The 19788-nt window shown below is 47.3% G+C and overlaps 1 protein-coding gene across 1 annotated transcript in view; it reads left to right on the top strand.

Annotated features, from left to right (window-relative positions):
- Positions 1-6524, top strand: part of LOC142568326 (Na(+)/dicarboxylate cotransporter 3-like) — a 40118-nt gene extending 33594 nt beyond the window's left edge. Inside the window, exons 11-13 of the mRNA XM_075678333.1 lie at positions 1985-2146; positions 2890-3027; positions 4516-6524. Of these exons, the coding sequence (XP_075534448.1) occupies positions 1985-2146; positions 2890-3027; positions 4516-4674 (459 nt within the window). The 3' untranslated portion in view covers positions 4675-6524. The remainder of the gene's footprint in view (positions 1-1984; positions 2147-2889; positions 3028-4515) is intronic.
- The last annotated feature ends 13264 nt before the right edge of the window (positions 6525-19788 follow it).

The raw sequence follows: 19788 nt of genomic DNA, 5'->3' as shown, positions 1-19788 counted from the left end.
GAGGTTTCTGCTTGCGCTCGGCTGCACGAGTCTGTTCTTGTGCCCGGGCTGCAGCATCGGCATGGCGTAGACGAGCTCGTTGCCGGTTCTGCTCGTGACGTTGCTGATGGAAAGCCAATCGCGCGCCTCTCTTCCCCCTTTTTTTATTTCGCGCATGCGCATAGGGTTGCGCCGGAGGAGTTTCCGGCGTACAGGCGACAAACGGACGGACGGCGGAATCTGCTAGCCATATACAGTACTTATTTCCGATTCTACGCCTTTTTCGCCGTCTGCATAGGTCAAAAATTCTCTGGTTGCGCCCAGTTCGCGCCACCCGACGTCACAAAGCCTTGAGAACTCACCATATCAAAAGGACGTGTACGCTGTAAAGATGCATTAATATACCATATAAAACTGCAATATTTTCAGTAGAGCCAGAGATGGCCGCGTTTCAGAAGGGAATTGAAGATGGCTGTCAGCCGATCGATCTGGCACTGGCTAATCGTAGCTGCCAGGAAGCATGGGTTTCTTTGTTTATAATAAATAGTTGGGTGGCAGCATAATATTATCGAGCGATTTCGGCACCGTATACGCCATCACTTTGCCAACTTTTCTTATCCTAAGATCCGTTTTAGAAGCAATTTAACTACCCGCTGCATGTGGCCGCGATTTTCGACCAGCCCCCGTAGCCTAAGCAAGGGAAAATTGACCAATCGCCGACGCCGGCACTACTCTCCTGCCCGCTTATCTACTTTCACTTCACTAGCTCGGCTCCGCCCACGTCCTCTCCATTTCCGTGCGCTTTCTTGCCTCTTGTCAGCCAATTAGATAAGAAAAACCTGCCAAGGTAGGGAATGTCATTCGCTTTGAAATCAACGCAAGTGACGTCCTATACGTGAAGATAGCGTTTGATTCAACTGCATAAATAACGCTGTGGGTCACCGCCCAATGCTTGCGTCTGCGTTTACACAAACTTGATGTCAGGAGATTGGAATAAAAGAGAAATGGAATAGTTTTAACGTTATGTAGTCCATGCCTGGCAACATCTTGAAACTTGAGCTTGTCATTGTGAGAGTTTTCTTTATAACGCGATGTCTTCGAATATAATGTATTCTTTGGGTCCTTGCTGTAAGGAATGTCGAAAGAGTGGCACCTTAAAATTTTTGACCTGTGTGCAAAGTTGGTGTAGGTATACTTGGCTTAGAGGGTGCGGTCATTTGGGGAATATAATGTTTGCAGTTAATCTTGCTTTTTCATGCAGCGTCGGCATCTTAGCAAACCAGGAGTTAGCACGCAGACTTTGGCAATGACACTTTGAAAACGTAGCGTTTTCCCGTACATTGCCGTGCATTTGCCGTACATTTCCGTACATTTCCGTACATTTCCGTACATTTCCCGTACATTGCATCTCATCTAGTGCTCTGTAGATTCAAGTGCTTCCCAGTGGTGAAGGAAGTCACCTTTAAAAAGCGGGAGAGGCTTGGAACAGTCAGACACAGGCTCATTTAAACATAATGTGACCGACAGTTAGTTCAAAGGCAGTCGGCGCAGGATCAAATCCCGGTGCGACGCCTGCATTTCTATGGGGGTGAAAGGCAAGAATACCTGTGTACCCACCTCATAATCATATCGTGGTTTTGGTGCGTAAAACCTCGGAATTTCACTGGGCATGGTTTACTATAGCTCAATAAATTGTTTAACGTCGCCCCCAAGCGAGCAGCTATAGATTGTGAGGCACGTTTCACTTGGGCCATTGTCCGTTCACCCGAATTGGGTATATATATATATAGATGAACTGTGTGGTTATGTCAAGGTCAGACAATTATTGCTTCGGCTTACTTTAGCATGAGGGATAAAAGGTAATTCTGTAGTTTTTGTATTGTATCGCTGCTCTATAATTTGAGAATAATAATATTTTTGAGGAGGACGGGGCCTAAGCGATGTTTCCAGGTGGTCCCTTCAAAACTCCCCCTTTTCTCTCGTATCGCTTTTTAAACATCTCCAGGTTTCTGGGCTGTCGGAACTCATGGGCCAGAAACTCGCCACCTTGGGCCACATGCCTCCCGTGCCACTCATGATCTGCCTGAGCATCGTCTCTTCTTTTATGTCTGAACTGGTCAGCAACTCGGCAACGTGTACCGTTCTGCTGCCAGTTTTTGATGAATTGGTGAGTAGAGAGTTATGGAGCATCGCTGTGGTTTCTTTTGCGGTGCGATGCGAATTTAGCAAGCTAGATCGAAATTGAGTTTACTCTGGCACACGAAAAAAAAAAAGAAAACGGGATTAGACCGTGTAGGGAATACTACACAACGACGTATTTGCTGACGTGTTATCTCGATCCCCTCACGTAAAAAGTTAAGTTTGCTTACATAAAGACAACGATAATTCAGTATTATTTGTAGTTATCATGTAATGATGGCTCATGCATACCGCTAAAATTTTAACTCTTTGAGGTTTATCTTATATAACGCCCACTCATAGTCGAGGTCAATCTTGCGTGGGCTTCTTTTCATAGGATTCAGCGCTCGCTATTTTCCTCTCAGGAACGGTATGTCACACTGGTACTCTCGCTCAATTCTTGACTTTCAGTGAAACTACCGGAAGGGCAGCGTTAAAGAAAATAACTGTACGCCAGATATATACCGATTACTGTCGTCGGATAAAATAAGCCCAGAACAGTGCTGAATTTTTTTAGAGTAAACATCGTAAACGCACTTCCTGACAGTGCACGGCAATTGTACGGCAAAAAAAACAAAACAAAACTGGATTGCCTACCGACTGATCTCGGCGTAAGGAACGCGCAGTATGCAGAAATAAAATTCAGTAACAAAGTAGCGCCTGCCTGAAACTGCGAACACTTTCATTGAAATCATGCCCTCTGGATCTTTTTTCTGTGTTTTTTTACTCAAGGCCAAGGATCTGCATGTGAACCCACTGCTGTTCTTGATTCCGGCGACCATTGCTAGCAACTACGCCTTTTTACTACCTGTGGGAACGCCGGCGAACGCCATGGTATACGAGCAGGGTCGGCTCACTCTGATGGAAATGGTACGTTGATATCAGAAAACACGGACCAATGATTTCGTATTATTACGGGACTCTGTTAATCGCTGCTGTTCGGACTTGCGGAAGCTACAGCCGTGGCTCGCCTATTCGGACATGCGAGAAAACAAACTTGACCATTGCACCATGTTCTTGCAGCTAGTGAGCTTTCAATGCTCCAGACGATCGGCGTACTCAGGGATGGATAGCACACTGACTTGTTGGTATCGCGCTATGTACAACGTAGTGGAAACGGTGCAGGCTTGTCTATCGTGTTTAGGATCATGTTTTTGCTACAGTCTGCATAATTAGCAGGAGAGCCAATGTAACTCAACGTTTTCAACCCACAAGGCCACATTCATTCTTAACATTAGGCTGCTAGCATGTACAACTGCATTTACTGTATTAGCATGCTTAGACTTGTCTGCCCTCGTGTTTATTTCTGCTTCACAGATAGGGCGAGTGACATTGTAGAGAAGCACCGCTGGACACGGATGGAAGCAAACATCGCAGAAAAATATTGAGAAATTGAATGCGACATAGCACTTCAGCGGTTACCAGTCTGTTGCGGCATTTGTGGTAATTACATTGCGGTTGAGGCCGACCGATCTGAGTATAGCGATACTAATGCCTACAACCAATGTAGCTACAGCGTTCATTTCGACATTTTGATTAATAGAGCCCGACCTTATACACTGGTACAGTGGAGCTCGACAGAACTTACCAACACTCGCCTCCATATGGCAAATCAGTTCTGCAGAAGCCTCCAAGGTGGAGGAAAGTACATAAAAGGTAGTGTTGTCAAAATCGAAGCTTCTACAAATAGCTATTCACTCGACGTCGAAGTGGCCCACATACGTGCGACAACTTTGGCTAGGAGAATTTTGCCTTCGCTACAGTGAGTCGAGAAAAAAAATTCGACTGCGATAGACAGGCTGAACAATGGTCCCTTGTCGCAAGAAAGAATCCTGGAAGACCGGTCTATGCCTTCTTCGATACAGGAGACGTTGAATGCGTTGCTGCGTTTATTGATGATATGCGGACTGAGCGACCGGCTTTGAGAGTTGTCGTGGGCTACATCGTGCTTATGTGCATTTTTTTCTTTTTTGTTTAATTGTGTATCCCCTATCCTATCATCTTGATACTCCCCATTTACTCCTTTTCTGTAGCGCTTGATAGCCAGTTGGTCTACACGCCGGCTGACCTCGTTATCTTCTTCGTCCGCCTCGAGCTTCACTCAGTCGAAAAGGCTTCGGATTGCTGTTGTCTTTGATTAGGCGTGGACGTACGTGGTTTGAGGTGGTATACCTGTGACATTTCATTTGTGCACCAGTCGACGATCTGTGCAGCACGGGCACTTATGGAATCGGAAGTATTCCTACCAGTGCAATATTCGGTTGTGGTCAACGTGGTACATGGCTTTGAATCTTAGTGAACGGTGAGAGTAGGAGGAAACGTGTCCTTACAATAGGCGGCCACTTGTTTACTTCGCAGGTGCTACCCGGATTCCTGGCTAAAACCATCACCATGGCGGTCACCGTTCTACTGACGTGCGTCCTTGGCGACCCGATCTTCGGCATGTTCCAAGAAGCTGAGTGGGCGTCGCACGCCATCGTGGGCAACTACAGCACCTTCATCCCAGACCTAAGCTAGCGGTTTCGTAGAACCTTAAACACGGACGCGTAACACGTGAAAAGTGAAAGCGATAAATAGGTCCTGTAAACTCATTATCACTGAAACCCAAACACATGACAGCGCAACAGAACCAAATGCCACAGTACGTTACCTGGCGTCCCGTTCTGTCACCTTGGCGTGTTTGCGCTTTAGTTATAACATTGCAGTGCCACCAAAACCATATGTTGCCAATCTTGGCACTTTGTGAAAATTTTCACAGCCAATAAGCCGCATCCTCCCAGTGTGGTGGTAAGATTCCAGTGGTCAGCTCATATTTGTTGGATACGGCCTTGAACAGCAGATGTATTACGCCCTGCGAAGCTCCAGCAGTTTGAGCAATGAAGCGGATTGCTCCTTGCACCCCCACCTCCCTTGTTTTTTTTTGCGTGTAATCCTTCTAAAATGTTCTAGAATGCTGTTCGATCAAGCCTGCCAAGAGTAGCCTTTACTTTGAATTACAGAATTATTTGCACCGTGAACCCAATGCGTGAGTGGAAGTTTGCGCACAAAAGATGGCGATGTTTGACTCGAATATTTCGGGCAGGGATTTAGGTAAGAAGTGTTTGTGATGCGACACAAAACCTGAATTCAGTGACGTTTGAGTGTCAAAATAGAGTGGCATAGAAACGCTTCGTATACCTGGTGATGCGGGACGGCACAAGAACTTTCCGCCACCGGCGCTCAGGGATGAGCGGGGCCTGCGAGCTCTACACGCACATGACGCAGCACATTTTGGAAGATAAGAAATACAGAAGCACGGCCGTTTTCAGTGGCATTTATAGGCGTATCCATTTATTGCCTTTTTACTACCAATTTACCGATTTTATTACCGATTTTATACCGACTTATTACCTCTGCAAATGCTAGTCATGCTCGCAAAGCATTACAAAGAGAACCTGAATAAGTACACGAGGCTATATACGGGAAGTTAACATGGATAAAGGTTAAATGACAACTATAACTGAGAACCGAAAGTAATCATACGGAAGGTGCAGTTTTTTATCATGACTGAAGAGCACCCAACCAACTTATAGGACGAGCTGCATGTGTTAGAGAATGATTATTCATCACTCAAATGAACCACATTAAATGACGAAAATAAAGATGAAGCTCGCGTTTTATACACATTGAATGAATAGTGTAATAAAGTGCAGCGCTAACCGCACAATAAAACAATCTCAATACGGAAAACTGTCCGTTTTTTTTCGTTATGGCAAAGCAGCCTGCATAATTAAACTAAATAAGTGCAGCAGATCCAACGTGTCCTGTTTGAATCTTGTGCATTGAAGCTTACGAGTCAGTGTTCACGCGCACTTTCTCATTTGGCTCAAGGATGTTCCGAACGAGGAGCTCTGCAATGCCATGCACCTTTGAACGCAACCAGCGAGATAGGAGTTGGAAGAGGCGAGCTGGCTTCCTGTGCCATTTGTTTGGGGTACCCGACCTCCCCTTGGATGCGTAGATGCGACCGCCCACGCATTTGCCAGGCGGCGTGGCGCATGCGCAACGGGAGCCCACCTCATCCGATGCCCTCTGTGCCATAGAGTTAATATTGCCGACTCTAGAGGAAAAGCTGGGCCGAAAAAGGGGGAACCGTACGTTGGGGCGTCGCCCTGTTGCTACTTGTCAATGTTGCCTGCGCAATTACTATTGAAAGGGCTGAAAATAAGTACAGGTCGCCTTATGCTTTGTCATTAAAAAACGCATACCTGATGGCATTATGAAGGTGATGTGTGAATATTAGGTTTACAGAAAGCACTTGCTAAGTGCGTAATTTATGTAAATCACCACATACGCATACATTCAATAAAGCATGGCGCGAATTTCGGTTTCGAATCTCTGTGTTTTTGGATGCGTAGTACTTTCGTACAGTTTAGGTTTGACATGTGATCGCGCGACGACATAGGGTGCTATGGTACCTTCGTGCCTTTTGTGCCACACCCAAGCCTCGAAGGGCTCTAGCATTTGCCCTCACATGTGAGTAAACGAATGTATCTTCTTGTTCAGAACATCACGCGAGTAGACAGCTCTCGTGGCGCTTTGCGATCGTTTGAGAAGCGTCACACTAGAGCATTTTTACGTGCGGAGCAATATTTTTATCTGAAGGTTTGCCTTCAGTAATAGCGAATCGCTGGACAGGTGGATCAGCGCAACTGGAATTGTACTGGGGAATCTACAAGTCATAGAATCTGTTTATTTTTTGCACTTTGAACAATCATGCTTCTACAAAGGCCGCGGCAGAAATACAGTGATGCCTGCTGTTATGCCGAGTATTTCTGTGCCACGAAGCAATCAAGAGGCGAGTGCTTAATACGGAAGAAATCGAGTGCATGAACCCACATATTAATAGCATAGGCGTTTTATTAACTGTGCAATATTTTCAACACTTCCTTGCATGCCATTCCATGTGACATATCTTTTCTGGTCACAAATGTGTGCAGCGAATCTATTTTCATTATCGACTCCGGGTCTGTGGGACCGATCACTTGCACTTGATGCTGAGTCTTTTACATGTATCTATAAACTGCAGATATGCACATGAGGTCCCTACGAGAATTTTCAAAATTTAATTATTTTAAACAACACGCACATATGCAATACTGACATAATCTCAAATGCCACTAAGCAGCTGGGACACACATTTTTGTTGAGTATACTCGCAGGTAAAATAAGTAGGTCATGTGGACAGCTCCAGCTCCTTTTCTTTAAATCAGTGTCTACAAGGATTATGCAAAAATAATTTTTTTCTAGTGCACGGATTATTTGCTGTATAAGCAAGAGAACTCACCACATTAGTGCAACATATATGTTGTACATCACACTAATATGTGCTTTAATATACCAAGTGAGATGAGTTATTTTTGTGGCTCATTCAGTCAAATCACACCGCAAGCTGAATTCATCAATCTTCTGTTGGATTTTGCAAATGTTCAATGAAACCTGTTTCTCTGTTATGCAGATGCAATGACAAGCCATTCTGTGTGTTCCAAAGGTAAAATTTAAGCTATAAATTAAAGAGGACGTCTCTAGTCGGAAACAACAAGGAAAAATTATGAATGCATAGCATCAGAAGCCCAAGGTACAGAAATTATGAGAAGTGTCAAATGATTTTTTTAAAGAAAGAATGGTATTTCAAAATGGAAGGCTCTTTAGTTCAGGTCAAGCAAGTGAATGTAGGTAGAATACTCAGCAAAATTATGCGAGTAATGCGATGGCAAACAATGGGTCAGGAAATGTGTTGTTTTTCTGCAAAACGAAAGCTGATAATTGTCACTACATGAGTCACCTTAGCATCATGTGACTGCTGCTTGATAAATTCAGAAAGAAACAAAAAAAGAAGCCACGCAAAAAAATCTATTTAATGATGCTCTCTGCACTCTGTGGTCAATAAAAAATACTAATCACACCTGATGTGTACATATCAGACACCTTGTGAAACAGTAAAGGAAAAATTCAATTTAGAGCGATGGTACTCGTTGCATAGATGTGTGGGGCCTTGCACCAATAGCAGCTGTTGCCACTGCATTTAGAAATTGAAAGCATCCACGCAGACAAGGATGATTCTTAATATTTTTGGCTACCACTTCAAATGCCTCCACCAAGTGTTACAATGCTGCACACAGCCATACCAAGGATCTCACAGCAACACCTGCAGGTAAAAAGTAAAAGCAGTCAAAGTGCTGGTGCATTCTAGACACTATATTTAAAACTTTTAGGCAAGAACAGTGCAAGAAGCAGACATAATAACTGCATTTATTTTCATAATTCCCAATTTGAATGGTCTTTTCTTTTTGCTTAGACAATGCCTACGCCTAGCCACAGCCGCTCCCTTATGCTGACTGCAAGCCAAGACGCTGTGGAGGCACATGTATGTAAGAGGCAAGAGGCACTGGAATTGCCATTCATCCAATTTCTTTTTCTTACGCTGAGGCAGCCAGCGCACCTCGAACAGCCACCTTGACTGCGGGTGTGTCAGCAGATTCCTGCTGTACATATGCTCATAATAAACTTCAATAAATTTGAACTTGATAATAAACTTGATAATAAACACAAAGGCAAATGGGACATTGATGCATTTCTTTTTTGAACATTTAGTGTACACATACAATATATATTACACTTTGCAGCACTACAGAGCAAATTTTGAAGTATCCCTTTGTTCTTCACCTTTAATTATGGATGTGTTGTGTGGCCCCTAATGCCGCAGTTCATGCTGTAGCAGCGGCTTTGTATATTGCAAACTGGATTAAGCTTGTGATAAACACATGTGCAAAATGCCTCACCCAAGCAGAAAGGCTTGGGTGAGCTCTGCTGTAAAGGCCGTTCCTCTGTCGGTGATCAGTACTTCTGGGGCACCATGTCGCAGCAGGATGTTCTCGACGAAGAATTTCGCCGCTTCGGCTGCGCTAGCTTTTGGCAGAGCTTTCGTTTCAGCGAAGCGGGTGAGATAGTCCGTCGCCACGACGACCCACTTACTTCTGGATGCTGACGTCGGAAACGGTCCCAACAAATCCATCCCGATCTGCTGAAATGGTCAGCAAGGAGGCTCGATCGGCTGCAGTAATCCTGCTGGCCTGTTCGGTGGTGTTTTGCGTCGCTGACAGTCTCGGCATGCCTTGACGTAACGGGTGACGTCGGCGGTCAGGCGCAACCAGTAGTACCTTTCCTGTATCCTCGATAGCGTCTGAGAGAGTCCGAGGCGCCCAGGGGTCTGAGTGTCATGTAGGGCGTGCAGTACTTCTGCACGCAACGCTGAGGGAACAACAAGAAGGTAGTTGTCGCGGACTGGTGAGAAGGTCTTCTTTACGAGTAGGTTGTTTTGATGCGAAAACGAAGCCAATCCTCGCTTAAATGCCCTAGCGACAACGTCGGTGTTCCCTTCCAAATATTAGACGAGGCTTTCTAGCTCCGCGTCTGCTCTTTGCTGTTCAGTGAAGTATTCCGAGCTTATTATTCCATTTAAGGAAGGCGTCGTCATCCTCATCGTCTTCCGGCGGAGGGTCAATGGGGGCGCGTGATAGGCAATCGGCATGAGAGTGTTTTCGTCCGGACTTGTAGATTACAGTGGTGTCATATTCTTGTAGTCTGAGGCTCCACCGCGTCAGGCGTCCTGGAGGGTCCTTTAAATGCGCTAGCCAACACAACGCCTGATGGTCGCTGACGACTTTGAATGACTTGCCATATAATAAAGGGCGGAATTTTGCTGTAGCCCAAATGATGGTAAGACATTCTTTTTCGGTCGTAGAATAATTGCCTTCCGCTTTTGACAGCGACCGGATAGTGTAAGCTATCACCCATTCAAGTCCATCTTTCCTCAGGACTATGACGGCACCGAGGTCTAGGCTACTGGCGTCAGTGTGGATTTCGGCATCGGCGTCATCGGCGAAGTGTGCAAGTACGGGAGGCCACTGCATGCGTCGTTTGAGTTCTTGAAATGCGTCGGCCTGCGGCGGTTCCCACTTTCCCACATATACGGAACTTCATAAAGGCAAATGGACCCAGGGGCACACCTCGGCCCGCATCTTTAGTCTGCACTATATCTTGGACCGGCAGACGATAAGAGGCTATAAACATACCCGTTAGGGATAAGTGATACAGTGAAAAAAGTGAAATGTGAGAAAGGCTTTGTCTTAAAAGAAAAATTCCCTCGGAAATAGATCTGACGGCACAGATGCTAACTCATCGGTCTCGCGCTCCCATGATGCTATTAAAAAACTGAGCTCTGCACCTCATCTACACCTGATAAGGAACGCACATGGGATTTATGTTCACAGTTAGTGCAGAAAAATCAATTTAAGGCGTATAAATAAAAGGGAGTTTCATCTGCGGTTCCTACGTGCTAATACAAGGAATAGAGACACAGTCTTCAAACAATGCAGGTACCTTTTTGCTTTCTCTTTATTGTGCACATGAAACATATGACCATTTACAGGAAGTGCAAAACAATTCTTCGTATTTTAGTAACATAGCATAGTTATTTGGCATAAGTTACATTGACTGTCGCCCGTCATATTTTAACACAGGTTTTGGCCACGGCAAACCGAGGTCGTGTTCGCACTTTGATCAGGCATTGTGCGGTCCTGATTATTAGTTTCCGCGTGGAAGTTGATTTTCGGCTTCTAGATTTGTGCCCGTATTTTGCATTATTAATTTCATTTCATTTTCCACTCTTATGGCTGTTTGCCAGCGCTTCGGACGCCCCCGCGCCGCCGTTGTCGCCGGCATTGGCCACTCAATTGGCGCCACAGGCGATAAACAAGGAACAGATAATAAAGTTGAGCGGTACAAAATATGTAAGTTGATGCAAGGATGGTCGACCAAGCGCGATCAGATGCGCAGCCATGCAGTTTCTTCTACAGCTCAGAGCGCCACTGGACACGTGGCTCCGCCCATTTGCGGTGTACTGGCTCGAACTGCCACCTATCGGGCTGACCGGCATGTAGGTCCTCGAATTGGCTCGTGCTCCACTGGAACGGCGGCTGGTCGTCCCACGTGGGCCCACTGACGCCGATAAACTCCAATGACGAGAACAGACTGGAGCTCGTCACCTGCATGTATACGTGGCACATTCAAGGTAGATTCATACCGGTCGCGAAGCTTCGAGCCAAAAGTGGTCGAGAGCGAATTGTCACCCAAAACAGCAAGGGAGGCTATGGCGGCATCGACTGAAGCGCGACTATGTGAGGAGGGGACAAACATCGCTAAATACATACATTTTTTTAATTAAGAGCAAGACAAATTGGTGAGATTCAACAAAAAAAAAAGCATATTCACTTATATATGCCGCCATGGAGAAAAATATCATTATCACTTTAACAATAGCTACCACTTTTTTAGAGCCCCCTAAAAAGGGGGGGCATTAATGCCTATAGGTTAACATCGCTATCAAGTGCAATGCATTGCAGCTCTTGTGTGCAGAAAGGCGCGCTAGATCGTCAAATACAACTGCTACTATACGGTCCACTCACATGCTTCATTATTTGTTTGTCAACGTTTGTCTGAATGCTGGTAGCGTTGGGTCTGCGAGGTGTGTTTCATCGTGGGCCGACGTGTTCAGTCAACGATAGTGAGTTACGACCGCCACATGATTTTTAGCCTGGCGGCCTTGGTGCGGCTGTGCTGGTCGACGGGCTTGGCGTCCGACAACGTGAATAGGAGCCGTATTCTGTAAGGCTTCGGTTTTCACAGCGTTCGGTTTGGGAGGAGGGATTGGTCGCCGCATGGGTGACGCGGGCCAATTCCGACGTGGGCTAAGTTGAAATTTGGGGTGGGTCAACTTGAAATATGGAGGTGGGCCAACCTAAATTTGGGGCTGGGCCAAGATAAAATTTGGGACTAGGCCAACTTGAAACATGTGGGTGGGCCAACTTAAGTTTGGACGTATGCTTACGCACACTTAGACAACTCCAGTGGAGTTTCTGCACGCTATGTTAACGTACGACGTACCACCTAGCGGCTAATGTGGCCAACCGTAATAAACAAAATGCGCTAAATCACTCTCCGCCAGTATTGAACGAGAAGAAAGGGGGTTAACCGAGGGGCCCGATTTTATTAGTCATATCATGAGAAGCCAATGTGTCAGTGTTTGTTGGCTACTCCGCCAGTATGTCACACACATGTTTAATAACGAAGAACATAAACCTAATCAACAGCATCAACAAATTATCTTTTATTTACCAAGAAGCGTCCCTAATTTGCTATATTTTCGCTTGGTTCGTGGCGTTCACTTCCGGAAAAAAAAAAAAACTTGCGCGCCGATTGGCCTCTATCATTCCTCTCATTCTCATTACGTCAGAGGACCGGCCAAATGTGACGCGACCGCCAAAGTGAATTCTTCAGAAATCGAATCGTTAGAGAATACGGCTCCAGCATTGAACACCCAACGCTTTCTGCAGCCCGCAAAGAAACGATCTTCTGTGCATGACCTGCAAGACTTGGGTTTTCGTGATAAAAAGCTCGAAACGCCCTTAAGTTGAATTGCAGAGCATTTGAAAACATTGCTACAAAGGCATAACACCAAAGCAAGTTGTGTGGCTTCGAAAAAAACAATGACATCACTTACTTTTTAACGAATATGACGTCACGCTATTTTTTGTTCCGCCGGAAGTGTTCCGTCGTCACAAAGATAGCGCTAAACCACCTGAAATGCCGATGAACCACCATGATTTGAGCGACGCTAGGCAAACCGTCCAGAGACGTAGCGGAACTACACAAAAGGGCAATCAGATTAACCACGAGAAAAGGCACAGAGATACCCATTATCCAAAAGATAAGAGTCTTGGGTCTCTGGATAGAAGCCAGGGAAACAAACGCGGAAACTATAACGCGCCTGGAAAAGAAAGTCACGGCGACCGTTCGGCTATAATACAGAGAGTATCCCACAACAGGAGGGGCATTAAAGAAAGAAACTTCGTACGGCTCGCCCAGGCCTTCGCGATCAGTCACGTCTCGTACGTGGCGGCATTCATCAACTGGAACAAGGTTGAGAAAGACAAGATCGGCGCGCTCATTAGAAAGGCGTACAGAACGCCACTGGGTCTCCACCAATACACAAGAAAGGAAAGGTTACCATAACTCGGGGTACATAACACGCTGGAGGAAATCGCGGAAGCACAGAGGATAGCGCTACTCGAAAGAGTCTCCGGAACCAAGGCGGGCAGGGAAATCATGGAAAAGATCGGCATAATTTAACTACCACGGAATGAACGCCCCCAAGACGCAGGTTCATCCGGACGGCCGAGCCGCAATAAACACGGAAAATATCCCGAAGAACATGCACCCCGTGCACAATGTCGAGAGAAGAAAATGCCGCACGAAAACGATTCTCAAAAACCACGGCGCTCGGGAGGGGGTGCTCTTCGTAGACGCCGCCGGATACCCCCGAAACCGGGACGACAATGGAATCAATACAAATTTAGATCGCAACTCTTTACATACTTCAGGGAATGAGATATGTTAATGCGTACTATATTTTGTATGCCGAGTTCATGAGCGCTACAGCGTAAAGCTATTCCAAACTTTTCTATTCCAGTTCTGCAATCAGCCCTCCGTGATTGGTCGAAAACTTTTTGGACCCCCCCCCTCCCCCTTCGCCTGTGTGTCACGCGACGTCACGAAAACCGCGACAGCTCCCCATCTTGTACGATGTGTACACACTAATTATGCGCGACTGGACAGAACAAAAGAAATATAGTTATTTCTGATTCGACGCCTTTTCGCCATTAGCTCTCGGCTATTGATCAAAAGTTTTCGGACTACACCCACTTCACCTGCCTGCCGCGCGACGTCACAAACCGCGAAAACTCACCGGGTCAAAGTGAAGTGCACGCGATAAAGATGCCTTAATATGTCGAAAACAACTGAATTTTTTTTTCTGAATAGGCGTAGGCTGCCTCGGTCGGAAAGCAATAAAAGATGGCTGTCACCGATCGCTCAGGCACTGGCTACTCGCACCTGCCGGAGAGCACGGGTTTATTTGAGTACAATAAAACCTTTTTCGTCGCCGTGTAGCGTTTTCGAGCATTTTCGGTACGTTTACGACCTCGCTCTGCCAACTCTTCTTTGATGAGGACCGTTTTAGCGCCAATCTTAACGTTCCGTTGGTGCCGCCGCGATTTTCGATCAGCCACCGCAAGCTAAGTAAGGGAAACCGGACCAATCGCAGACGCCGGCACTACCCTCTTCATTCGGTTATCGGATTTCAGTGCACTGGCTCGGCCTCACCGAGTCCCTCTTCACTTCAAGCGTGCTCCTCACTTCTTGTCAGCCAATTAGATAAGACAAGCCGCTCAGTGTAGGCAATGTTATTTGTTTTTAAAGCAAACAAAAGTGGCTTCCTATAAACGAGGAGAGTGTTTGATTGGTCTGTTTAGACAACCCTTCGGGTCACCGCCCGATGCTTGCGCCGGCCCTTACGCAAGTTTGACGTCAGGAGATTGGAATAAAACATATTGGAATAGTTTTGTTATAGGGCCCCATGTTCAAATGTGTTTCTTTTGCCCCCCCCCCCCCAGCACTAAAATAACGACCACTGCGCACTATATTTCTTCTTGTTTGTGCACCCCCTCCCGCAGCTCATAATGAATAAATGATAATGATCATCTACACGGGGAGCATATGTTTTCCGCTGAAGTTGATAGACAATGACCCCGCCAGAACTAAGGATAATCATGAACGCCCTGCGTGAGCGTGAACCCGCATTCATTTGCGTATGTTCATATGCCACAGCGATAGTGTCACGTGCCCAAACGAACAGTTACAGCAACCGGTGATGTCATCTGAAACTGTGCGTAATGTATAAGCTAGCCTCCTCTCCTTTGTTCTACGCAAATAAGAAACAAAACCAAATGTTCACGGAACACGCGTATATTTAATGCAAATAATTTTATGCATGTTAGCGCTACTTCGCAGAATATGTTCTGAATACAAAAGCTGTTGGCGTGAGTGAGCTGTACGCGTTGCATAATTAGAACCGGATTATGCGAGCGCTGCTCTACGAATGGCAATATTAACTTGCTAACAGTGTACTAAACCCACTCTCAAGGCGATCATATATGCGTCGTATTGTTTTATCGAAGCCTTACTTTGGCATCGATGCCTCCGACAGCGTGTCTGTACATCCCAGGTGTATCGTAGGTTCCTTGCGGGTCCATGAGGTCAAATCGGGCGGCGACAGCATAGGTTGGATTCTCTGGTGGTGTGCAGTTGCAGATAGACAACGGATCATTCTTGTAGTCGTTGTACCTGCAGAGGCACACGGTGCAGAGCTTTTAAAGAAGTTCGATTAAAAAAAACGCCATATCTTGCGCAATTCTTAGGACGGCATTACTAAGTCCTTGAGACCACTCAAAGAAGCCTGCGCTATCAAATTCCGCGCACTGACGCTCCACCGAATCTCGCGACGAGCTAGCTTGCGTGAACACATAGTGAATTGAATTCCGCGAACACAAGACTCAACACATTATCGAGTTGTGGAATGGAGCTGGCAACGTACCTTTGATGCGGGCGGGATAGTTTGCGAGGCATCTTTTTTCCACATGCCTAACTATGGGGCAGCGCGTGTGCCTATGAAGCACAGGACATGCGTCTTTGTCACTGAAGTTGTAGTAGTTTTGTTGCGAGTTGTCACACCCGCCGGGAAAAGCCATGAAAAAGTAGCGCCTCGCTTTCCTTGAAGCACAAGTTTATGACCCATGAATGGTCAGGAGCCTTAGTTACAGCCGATAGCGCAAGAAATAGCGCATTATCTTAGCTATTTAGTAAATAATATTTTTTCCTCGCTTCTGTTTCTCTGGACCACTTCAGCAGACGGCAGCTTTAAGAGCGATTTCAGACGAGGGGACATCGGGCTCGATGTATTGTGCCGTGGCTGGGGGCCCGGAGCAGTCGATACCGAGAGAGGAAGAGAATTTCGTATATATATATATACAGGACGTGCTGGCGCCTTGTCCTAAAGCCGATCGCGATATGACTGAAGCTGAGAAGGTAGGGCATGGGCTCAAGGGAATTGCTGACGACACATTTGATCTGCTCATGTGCAAAAGCTGCTCTACAGTTGATGCTATCGTCAAAGAGTGCCGTCAATTCGAGCGGGCCAAAAGCCGACGCGTCCTGCAACCATTCACCAGAGTTTACTGCCGCAGCGTCGACGTGTGAAGATCAGCCCGCACAGCGGCATGCGTCGCCATAAGAGGACGTGGCGCTAATCGTTCGACGTGAACTGGACGCGATGGCCCCCGCAGCTTTCTGTTCGCCGTAGCCTTGATGCTACCCCTATTTCTGTTTCCCTCGTGCAAGGCATCGTTCGACAGAAACTTGAAAACATTGGCCTACATTCTGTCTGTGCTGTCGCCAATCCCAGAGCTAACGAACGTCCATCTAATATTTTCGCTCCAACCCGACGCTTCTCTCCGCGTTATCGCGACCCGACTGAGTGGAGAACCGCAGATGACCAGCCAATATGTTTCATCTGTCGCCGCATTGGTCATGTCGCCCGATACTGTCGCAACTCGTGGCGCTCAACTCCTCGCACGCCGACCAAACTGAGCCGTTTTGATGGAAATGCCCGCAATGTTTCACCCACCACCGGTTCTAACAGCACCAACAACTCTGCTAGGAACACGTGGTACAGTCGTTCACCATCGCCGCGCGGACACCAATCTCGTTCACCGCAAACGCGTCGCCCATCTTCCCGTTCGCCGCAGCCACGTCGCCTTTCGTCCTCTGTGGCTTTTGGCCGCACCCTTTCGGAAAACTAAGAAATGCAGCCCTCGTAGGTGGTGCTGCATTGCCTACTACTGCAGCAAATCCTCTGTCTGTGTCCACAAAGAGAAGTGTAATTCACGTTAAAATAGACTGCTTACCTGTCCAAGCACTCGTCGACACTGGAGCCCACGTATCTGTAATGAGTGCTAGCCTACGTAGACGTTTAAAGAAGGTCCTAGTCCCGACAGCTGCCCGAGTCCTTCGTGTGGCCGACGGCGGCGTGCTGGTTGTTCTTGGAATGTGTACTACGTGTTTAAGCATAGCCGGTCGCCCTACTTCTGTTCTCTTCACTGTGATCGACAACTGCCCTCACGACGTTATCCTTGGATTGGACTTTTTATCCCATTATTCCTATCTCATCGACTGCGCAACCGGCGTTCTTCAGTTGGAACTGCCTCAAGTCGCCGATGCTCCGCGCACCGCTCCACCGCACTTGTTTGTTTTCGCTTCAAGATGTGCGTATGTCACCTGAGGCAGTCACTTACGTCGCTTTGACTGCACAGCCACAGATTCCTGACGGTGAATATGTCCTTCGCCCTCTCGTCTACGTGCTTTTGAACCGGAACGCTGCTCTCCCGCATACGCTGGTGGCGACTACTAATAACGGCGTCATTCTCCCGCTTTTGAATTTCAGCCTGTGCCCTCAAGTGCTTCCAGCCGGTATGTCCTTGGCCAACGTTTCTAATACTTCCGAATATGACATTGAAAGTCTGAATGCCGAGAGCGGTTTCTTAGCACCAAGTGCAGCTCACAGCTCTGGTTCCCTAAGGGATGACTTCGCGAAGATGATTGCACCTGACCTCACCTCTACGCAGGCCACGAACGTACGTCTCCTCCTCGAATCGTACCTTGACATCTTTGATTTCGGCGACAACCCTTAGGACAAACATCTATTGTTCACCACCGTATCAACACTATCAATCCTATTCGTCGGCGTCCCTATCGAGATTGGCATGCTGAACGTCGAGTCATCAATCTGAAGTGGACAAAATGCTCCGCAAAGGGGTCATCGAACTATCAGCCAGCCCTTGGGCTTCGCCTGTCATGCAAAAAAAAAAAAATGATGGAACCTGGCGTTTTTGCGTCGATTATTGTCATTTAAACAAGATAATCCGAAAAGACGTCTACCCACTACCACGCATCGATGACGCCTTAGACTGCTTGCGCGGAGCTGAATACTTCTCGTCCATTGATCTTCGATCTCGCTACTGGCAGATATCAGTTGATGAAATGGGCTGCGAGAAGACGGCCTTCATCACACCTGATGGTTTATATCAGTTCAAAGTCATGCCCTTTGGCCTATGCAATGCTCCTGCGACATTTGAACGTATGATGGACTCTCTTCTGCGAGGCTACAAATGGACCACTTGTCTTTGTTATCTTGACGGCCGTTATTGTTTGTTTTCCGACGTTCGGCAGCCACCTTACCCGATTCGCTGCCATTCTTGCAGTCTTCCGAAAAGCCGGCCTCCAAATGAACTCCACGAAATGTCAATTCGGGCGCCGTGAGATTACCGTGTTGGGACACCTCGTTGACGCATCCGGTGTACAACCAGATCCGGAAAAAGTCCGCGCCGTTCGCAGTTTCCCGGTGCCCCGTTCTGCATCTGACGTGCGCTGTTTCGTCGGCCTATGTTCTTGCTTTCGCCGTTTCGTCAAAAACTTCGCCGACGTTGTTCGCCCTTGACATATCTTCTTAAGAAGAACACGCCGTTCTCATGGGGCCCTGAGCAAGCTCACGCGTTGGCCGCTCTCATTGGCTTTCTGACCACCGCAACCATACTTTCCCACTTTGATCCATCTGCACAGACCGAAGTCCACACTGACGCAAGTGGCCATGGCATTGGCGCTATTCTCGCCCAACAGCAGAATGGTACCAAGTGCGTGATAGCTTACGCCAGCCGCCTGCTGTCACCTGCTGAGAGAAATTACTCCATCACCGGGCGGGAGTGCTTGGCTTCAGTTTGGGCTGTCGCCAAATTCCGGCCATATTCGTACGGCCGAACGTGTTTGGTCGTTACAGACCAGCACTCCCTCTGCTTGTTGTCTTCCCTCCGGGACACCACAGGACGGCTAGGTCGCTAGGCTTTGCGGCTCGAGGAATTTTCATTTGTTGTAAACTATAAGTATGGACGTCTGCACAAGGACGCTGACTGCCTCTCGCGTCACTCCGTGGATCCTCTCGAACTTGTTGCGGATGATCCGGTGACCTGCGTGATGGCTTTGAGTGACATGAATGACATGCGCGCTGAACAACAACGCGACGCATCCTTACAGTCCATCATCCCCGGAGTGAAATCTGGCAGCACCGACGGCACGTGCAGCATGTTCGTGCTGCACAACGGCATCCTCTACCGCCGCAATATCAACCCTGACGGCCCTGAGTTGCTCCTTGTCCTTCCTCGTCATCTGCGATCCGTCGTTCTCGAACAACTTCACGATGCACCGACGGTGGGACACCTTGAAATTTTGCGTACATACGACCGCGTACGACGCCGGTCCTCTTGGCCGGGTCCCTACCGCTCTGTGCGTCGTTATGTCGCAACTTTCGAATTGTCTCAGCGCCGGAAGAAAACTCCCCTGCCACCTGTCGGACGACTCCATCCAATTGAAGTTCCCTCTGAACTTTTTTTCGAGTAGGCCTTGACCTACTTGGCCCTTTTCCGATGACGGGTGGAGGGAATAAGTGGATCGCCGTCGCTACTGATTTCATGACACGCTACGCGATAGCAAAGGCGTTGCTGACTAGTTGCGCAACTGACGTCGCCGATTTTCTCATTCACGACGTTATTCTCCAGCGCGGTGCACCTCGACAGTTACTTACAGACC

This window comes from Dermacentor variabilis, unplaced genomic scaffold (assembly GCF_050947875.1).
Source record: "Dermacentor variabilis isolate Ectoservices unplaced genomic scaffold, ASM5094787v1 scaffold_18, whole genome shotgun sequence".
Taxonomy (NCBI): Eukaryota; Metazoa; Arthropoda; class Arachnida; order Ixodida; family Ixodidae; genus Dermacentor; species Dermacentor variabilis.
The sequence above is the reverse complement of the archived record's forward strand: the minus strand, read 5'-3'. Positions and strand labels throughout refer to the sequence as shown.